Source organism: Gekko japonicus, unplaced genomic scaffold (assembly GCF_001447785.1).
Source record: "Gekko japonicus isolate JY-2015 unplaced genomic scaffold, Gekko_japonicus_V1.1 scaffold4791, whole genome shotgun sequence".
Taxonomy (NCBI): domain Eukaryota; kingdom Metazoa; phylum Chordata; class Lepidosauria; order Squamata; family Gekkonidae; genus Gekko; species Gekko japonicus.
The window spans coordinates 30,513-38,812 of NW_015165400.1; the positions used below are offsets into that span (position 1 = coordinate 30,513).

Genomic DNA, 8,300 nt, shown 5'->3' on the forward strand with positions numbered 1-8,300 from the left:
TGTGGTCCCTTTAAATGCCTTCTCCAAGCTGTGTGACTCTGCGAAGAGTGAACTCCAAAGGCAGTTAAAGGGCTTGCAGTCCCTTTAAACACCTCCAAGTGGTGAGTTCACCCAGAAGGCATTTAAAGGGGATGCAAGTCCTTTAAACACCTTTGAAGTTCATTTGCCATGGAGTCACAAGGCTTGGAGAAGGCATTTAAAGGGACCACAATCCTATATATATATATATCTTTATTTGCTTTTTTTAAACTTAAGAAAAACAAATACACACATAAACAGCCACCACCACCATACGCCTATAATATAACTGTTGCCTTCCATGTCACCTAAGACAAGTTATTTACTTAATTACATGATTTCTAGATTTCTCCATTCTCATGTATACCAATTAATGTTACCTCTGTTCTCATAATTAGCAGCTTGTAGTTCCCATTGCATAAACTCTGGTCACCCTCAAAATTCATCTACTGGTCTCCATCTAGGTTACTTATTTCCAGTCATTATCTTTTAAGACAATTAGGAAATAAAAATAAATGACTGAATATATAGTTAACTGAGTAAATAGTCAGAAATGAAATATTGTGCTAGAATATTCACATCACCATCAGATTCCACTTCTAATTTCTTAGTGTTGTTATTTCCAGTCAGAAGTACCATACCAAAATTTGATTTACTTAACAGTTCAATAATACACTTAAGTCAATAAATTCTGTTTCCCCTTGATTTTATCTCAACGCGCCAGAACCCAAACTTCAAATTCTTAGATATATTTTACCATCAGTCTATATATGCCATCTCTCTTAATTTTCCCAAGTCTCTTATTAAGGAAACTTAAATTTTTATCTACCAGAACAACACATCAGCTTATATGGAAAAGTTATGTGATATATCACAATTTAAACTAATATTATACAGTTTCCTTCTAACCTAAATTTCATTTAACCTTGCTTTTAATTTGCTATGGCAGGTATTACCTATTTCTTACATTTCATCATATTTTATCACCAACCTATATATGTTAGCTCTCTCACCCTTCTTGTTATACCTCTGATCCTTCCTCACAGCTTAAAGCCCACCTAACTTGGGTCATTAACCAGCAACCAATCCGCAACACTCATTACATTGACACTATATTCTATTTCTTTTTTCCTTTGATTTTCCCTTTTTTCACTCCAATGCCTTTGATCTTTAAACTCTTTTAAGTTAATTTCCCGGTTGTCTTTTTTGCGGCTCCTTGTGTCCAGATTCAGCTGTTTAATGTTAATGTCCTTGGCGTCTTTTGGAGCTTTCGTCATTTTCTTTCTCCTTTTAATCTTCTTTCTTTTTCTCCAAAAATGATTTGACAAACGTTTTTTTCCCAGTCCTGCCTTTGTGGTTTTCTCCTCTTCCAAACCACAAGTCGATACATCTGTTTCATGTATCTCTTCTTCTGTAGGTGAGTGTTGAATGACAAGCTGCTCTTTCTCCTGATTGGCTTCCTGCACTTCGTCCCGTCCTTGTATTCCTTTTAATTGTTCTATATTTTTCTTCTTCTCCACTTCGTATGCACCTTGTGGGGTTCCCAAAACACTGTCCCAAACTGATTTAAGCGCATTCCTTATTTCTTCTGCCAAAGTTTTTTTTGGAAATAATCTGACCTAAGTTCAGAAAGTATTGCCTCCTGTATCTCCTTACAAACAGCGGCCGCCTCCATTTTCTTCCCAACTTAGCTCCACTTTCTTCCCACCTTCATAACAATTAGCCAATATATATTTCCAAAGTCATTCTAATGGTCTTATCTCATCTTTGAAAGGAGTGATGCTACTTCCAGCAAAACTATTTCTTACCCCAAAGCTTTTCTTCACTCTCGTTTCCCTCAAAACGTTTCGCGGCTGCTTCTTTCTTACTCACAAGAAAAGTTTACAAAGGGGGTACCTAGTAAGCTCTCCTTCTTCGACCAGGTTATGGATAATCAACATCCTTCAACGCGACATGGAAGATATCGTTCAAAAAGAAAAAACAGAAACTTTAAAACCACGGCTGGCTGCTGCTATACAGGAACATGGCGAACATATTCCTATTCTTCGAACGCTCCCACTTAGAGGCGAGCCGGTCTCACCCCCCTCCTTGCCAGGGAAAAAGGCCCCCCCGGAAAAAGCCTCATGCACTTGGTCTCCCTCCAGGAGTCCAAGCAGAGCCCCCCGAATCCTGGGAGGCTCCGAAAAGAGCGTTTGAAAACCAGGCGTCCCGGGAGCTCCCGAGAGGCATGCCTGTCTCGCAGCGCCGCACCGGATATCCAAAGGGACCACAATCCTTTTAAATGCCCTTTAAGTTCAGCTATCCAGCAGTCCCAAAAATCCCGAATATTTTCGGGATTTTCGGGGCTTGGCCATTTAGAACAGCTGAAATGCAGCCCCAGTTTGAAAATGGCTTTAAAAATACCCGGCTTTAAAAATAAATGGCTTTAAAAATAAATTCTAATTTATTATTGCAAACAGGCTGTGGTCAGATTTCTGTTATGGCCTGGGCAGCTGCAATAAAATTTAAACTCTTCCTGGCAGACCATAAGGCTATCGATTTGCTGAGGAGATTAGATCAGTAAACTACTAATCTAGCTGCCAAAAGACGTTGTTCCTCTCTTTTGGGGGCCCTTTCAGCCCCCTTTTTTCCTGTTTTGCCATGTTATCATACCTTTTTAACAGTTTCACTTTTTTGCCAACTATTTTTCCTTGCAAGAATAAATGCATTACCACTCTCCGAACTGTCAGGTCACTACCCCAGTGACTCTGCCCTTGTGGCAGAGCAGTAACTGAAACTTTATCCTGTTTCCTATTTAGTTGCCATCTGTCTCAAATTTCATACTGCCTTTACTGAGCAGGTCTCCTGCTGCTCGTATGATTTCCACTCACCATGTCTTTTGGCTGTAACTCTGGCCAGGGCAAAGTTTACATTCCATGCTCTTAGAATCAGGCAGGTACACATTAAAAAAATAATGATGCTGGGCTTAAGTATTAGTGGGGCTATAGATTCTGTTTATTTCACCAAGGTGTCTTGGGCCACATAGGCATTCTCATTTTAGCACAGTGTACAGGAGAGCTTAGGCAATGGGGAGGTACTGGGAGGAGACCTTCATCCTAGGAATGCGGGGGGGGGGAGCATATGAGTGTGCAGAGGAGTGCTGTAGAAAGCTGCATTCCTGTTTGGCCATAAAACTGCTTGAAACTAGGCTTGTCAGGTATCTCAATGATCAGGCACAGGAATTCAGGGGTGGGGACTAAGAGCTAAGCGGTAGTGATTCACAGGTCAGGAGCTGGGAACTGGTGGATGTGGGTGGGTTGCCACCCTCCAGGTGGGGTCTGGAGATCTCCCAGAATTACAAGTGGTCTCTAGACTACAGAGATCTGTTCCTTTGGAGAAGATAGCAGCTTTGGGGGGGTGGGCTCTATGCCAGGGGAAAAGTCAGGCTGGAACCAACCCAATACTTCCCTTTGTCCATCTTGAATCTATTGCCGACCTGTTTCCAAGGATGACCTTGAGTTCTAGAATGGATTTGTCTGTAAATAATTGTCCACCTTTTTTTCTCTATTTCTTGCTAGGAATTTCTTCAAAATAGAACAAGAAATGCTGACTATTTCATTGGACTGGAATATCCAGATAACGGCAATAAATGGTTTTGGCATGACGGCACAGAACCCAGGGCAGATTTGTATGTTTCATCTTTTTTCTCACCCTTCCTAGCACTGCATCCAACACTGGGACTGATTCTCCACAAGCAGCTGTGCCGCCCTCGCTCTTCTCTTTCCCCTGCTTGCATTGGTCAGTTTCACACTATTCGCTGCGTGGCCGCATTTTGACCCGCAGCTCCCCCCGATTTCCCCCGCGTCTTCTCGAACTCAAAAAACAAGGATCAAGAAGACAGGGAGAAGTTGGGGGGAGCTGTTTGCTGTGTGGCCACATTTTGACCCACAGCTCCCCCCAATTTCCCCCTGTCTTCTTGATCCTTGTTTTTTGAGTTCGAGAAGACGCGGGGGAAATCGGGGGGAGCTGCGGGTCAAAATGCGGCCACGCAGCGAATAGTGTGAAACTGACCAATGCAAGCAGGGGAAAGAGAAGAGCGAGGGCGGCACAGCTGCTTGTGGAGAATCAGTCCCAGTGTTGGATGCAGTGCTAGGAAGGGTGAGAAAAAAGATGAAACATACAAATCTGCCCTGGGTTCTGTGCCGTCATGCCAAAACCATTTATTGCCGTTATCTGGATATTCCAGTCCAATGAAATAGTCAGCATTTCTTGTTCTATTTTGAAGAAATTCCTAGCAAGAAAAGGAGAAAAAAGGTGGACAATTATTTACAGACAAATCAATTCTAGAACTCAAGGTCATCCTTGGAAACAGGTCGGCAATCGAGATGTGTCACGTGCCCAGATGTCAATGAAGACAGGGCTCCTCTACCTTTAATAGTTGGGCAGGAGAGATAGTTTCAGCGGGTGCAGTTTCTCACTGGTGACTGACAAGCTGCACCTGCCAAAAACCCGTCTTCCACATGCCTCTTAAAAACATAGTACCTCTTTCAACAATTCAAAGATAAAAACAGGGGGAGATTTAGGAGGCCAGGTGTGAAAGCTGAAGCTTGTGCAGTTCCGCAGGGCCTGCAAAACGGAGCTCTTCCGCCAGGCTTTCGAGTAGGAGCCGCCGCCACCATTATTCCACCAACGCTTATTCCATCAACGCACTCTACCACCGCTGGTGCGGGTATCATCGGGGGTGCGAGACGTCCCTGGCGGATGACAGGGTTGTGGGGACATATACTGTTGTTGTTCTGTCCTATCATCTTCAGAACACCATCCTGATTTTATGGTTCGGAGTGAATATTGGAGCACCGATATTTTTATTTTTACTAATTTTAATGTATTATGCTGGATCATTGTATTTTTATATTGTTTTTATTGTTTGAATTTGGCATTTAGGCCCTTGTTAGCCACCCTGAGCCTTCGGGGAGGGCAGGATACAAATCTAAGGAATCAATAAAATAAAAATAAAATAAAGAATCTGTGATATCTGCAGGTTTCCCCCTTTGCAAAAAAGGGAGAGGTAAATGAACAAACACATGAAGCTGCTTTGTACTGAATCAGACCCTGGTCCATCAAGGCCAGTATTGTCTACTCAGACTGGCAGCGGCTCTCTGGTCTTTCACATCACCTGCTACCTGAGTCTTTTCAACTGGAGATGCTGGGGTTTGAATCTGGGGCCTTCTGTGTGCCAAGCCGATACTCCGTTCTTGAGCCACAAGGATTTGATCTGTGTGAAATGAAAGGGACACTTTTCAGTCTTTATGATTTTGGCCCTCTGACCTCACGTAACAGGACAGCATGCCATTCCCTGATCATCCCGAAACGTATAGCTGCCATTTTGTACGAGCATATTTTTCTCAGCTTCAGTACATACAGATGCCCGCCCCCCCAAATCTAGGTTTCCAATCATGTGTACCACAGCTCAAAATTATGCACGTTGCCTTATGCACAGAAAAGGCTGACCCCCATTCATGCAGTGGGATCACCAAGAATGTAGTGACTGACATGGGCTAAAGCGAGCCAAGGTCTGATATGACACCAACCATCCCTTTGTAACTAGTAATTTCTCATAAATCTCCCCTGGAGAGCTTAACTTAGAGATCAGCAACGGGAGGCCAATAGACCAAGTCTGGCCCAATAAGTAGTGACATCTGGCTTCCCCAGTCACCAACCTGGGAGGCAAAACGGGGGGGTGTGATTGGGAATATGGGCATTGGTAGCTGGGGTGGTGACGAGATGTCCTCCATCAAAGTGTCCCTCGAACAAAACTAGATGCCAATCTTCACTCAGGCTTGGAACTTTTTTTGCATTCTCATTTTCCTTGCTTATAAGTTCCAGCTTTTTACTGTTCCACATGTTTTGCTCCCTCTAGTGGCTGATTCAGAATTACACCAGTTTATGTCCAGCATAAAAGCCTGCTGTTTAAATCTGCACGGAAATATGCTGGATGTAAACATGTGCAATATAGAATTAACCACTAGAGGGAGCAATACATGTGTGGGACTGATCTCCCCCCAACCCCCCCCCCAGGAATTTACAAGAGAGGAAAATGAGAGAGTGAAAAAGCCCCTTGGCCATTCATAGCAGTCAGACTCGACCTTCTTAATCGTTCTGTTGTTGTCTGTTCATGCAGATTTATTATGAAACCCAACAATGAGAACAAACAGTGTGCAACACTGAGAGGCAGAGAACTGAGTCCGGCATCGTGTTTTAAGGCAAACCGTTGGATCTGTGAGAAGAAAAATGGATAATTCGTCAGATAGACAAAAGCCAAAGCACCAACAGAACAGCAGGAGCCGCATGCACATTTGTTCTTGCCTATTAAAATGGAGTCTTATGATGTTATTCACAATTCATCATCATCATTACCATCATCATCATCGTTGTGGTCAGGGCTCTTTTGTAGAAAAAGCCTAGCAGGTACTCATTAGCATAATAGGCCACACCCAACAGCAGGAACTCATTAGCATATTGGGCCACCCCCCTGACAGCACAGCTCATTAGCACATTAGGCCGCACCCCCATGTTACCAGAAGTGTGATTATCCAGCCACACCCACCTTTTGCTTGTTATTCTGTTTACCTTGTTTGTTGTCAAAACCCAGGGATTTTTAGTAGCAGGAACTCCTTTGAATGTTAGGCTACACCCCCCTAATGTAGCCAATCCTAATGAGGTTCTGATGTTGGGTGTGGCTTATTATGCTAATGAGTTCCTGGTGGGCGTGGCCAACTTGGGAGCCAGCCGGAACTCCGTTCCTGTGCGTTCCTGCCCCAAAATAGCCCTGGTTGTGGTTATTTATATACTATCTGCCTAGTATAGTTTTTATCCCATCCTTCCTCAAAGGAGTTACAAGCAGTATGCGTGGTTCTCCCTTCCTAGTTTTATTCTCAGAACCACCCTGTGAGGCAGGGTAGTCTGAGAGTGAGTGACTGGCCCAAGGTCACCATGGGAGTTTCATGGCAGAGTGGGGATCTGAACCCAGATCTCATAGATCTGGTCAAATACTCTACACCAGGGTTTCCCAACCTGTAGGTCAGGAATCAAAAGTGGGTCATGAAGCCTCTGAAAGTGGGCTGCAGGCCAGCCATCGCTAATGTCCGCTCCTGCCTTTTCCATTGCTCTTCTGTATTTTGGAAACCAAAATCTGACCCTGGAAACAATATTTTCTATGTCATCCATCAGTTGATATTTTTTCTTCACTGCATATTCATGTTGATCGAGTAAAATGGGCCCCGGTGGTTACTAGAGTGAGTTTCTTAGAGTTCTATGAGGGATTAGAGGGAGTTTTGGAGAAGGTGGAGAAAAGCTGGAATGTAACATCTCTGTGCAAAGGCTATGAACGTCCGAATGCCACTGGCTTGAGGTTCATAGTGGGGGCAGCTGAGCCCTTTGCGCCATGTTTGTTGGTTCCTCGAAAGCATCTGGCTGGCCATTGTAAAAAACGGGGTGCTGAACTTGGTGTGTGCCATGGTCATAGTTTGCCTAGGGTGCCAAAAACCTTGGACTAACCCTGAATGGGTCACCATCAATGCTCCCTCTAAGCCATGGAGTCTTGTGAGCAAAAATTCTACTTTGTGAGCTGCTGGCATTAAAGTGGTGAGCGAGAGATTTGGCTGCTGCATAAATGAGTTTGCTCCGAAGCCCCTCTTTCCTGAGCAGAGACAAAAAGGTGTGACCTGGAGGCTCAAAAACTGTGAGCTAGCTCACAGTGACTCAGCTTAGAGGGAACACTGGTCACCATATCAAGTACATTTCGACTTGTGGCTCACCACAACCAAGAAGGTTAGGAACTGCTGCACTACACTACACTGGCTCTCAATTTTTGTACAATTTTGTAATTTCCCACAAGGAATGCCTTTGGGCCACCTTAGATCCCGTAAGTCCTGCACAGAGAATAAGGAAGGATTTGGGCTCATGAGGCATGATAATCAATATGAATTGGTATGGAAGTATGGGGGAAGAGGCAAAAGACTGCTTGCTTTGCTTTCCTTGCCCTACAGCTGATTAAGCAATTCTTTCTTGTTAGTCTCTAAACCAAATGTACTGCTTTCCGTGCAATAACCACTTACCCTCCAGATGGTAAATATTGCTGAATGTGTCTGAGCTGCAATTCTGTAATAAGTACAACATCTGTAATGAGACTAAGCATTCTTAAGTGTTTGGATAGATATCTTAGGACTCCAGTGGAAAAGATGAAGACTGTGTATCTGGTTCTGTTCATTAAAAAAAACCCAAACAAATTGCAGGCATTTGTA

At 43.7% G+C, this 8,300-nt stretch overlaps 1 protein-coding gene across 1 annotated transcript in view; it reads left to right on the top strand.

Annotated features, from left to right (window-relative positions):
• The window catches only part of LOC107109952 (C-type lectin domain family 5 member A-like), a 16,328-nt gene extending 9,871 nt beyond the window's left edge, over positions 1–6,457 (top strand). Inside the window, exons 6-7 of the mRNA XM_015410662.1 lie at positions 3,576–3,685; positions 6,179–6,457. Coding sequence (XP_015266148.1) covers positions 3,576–3,685; positions 6,179–6,296 — 228 coding nt within the window. The 3' untranslated portion in view covers positions 6,297–6,457. The remainder of the gene's footprint in view (positions 1–3,575; positions 3,686–6,178) is intronic.
• The last annotated feature ends 1,843 nt before the right edge of the window (positions 6,458–8,300 follow it).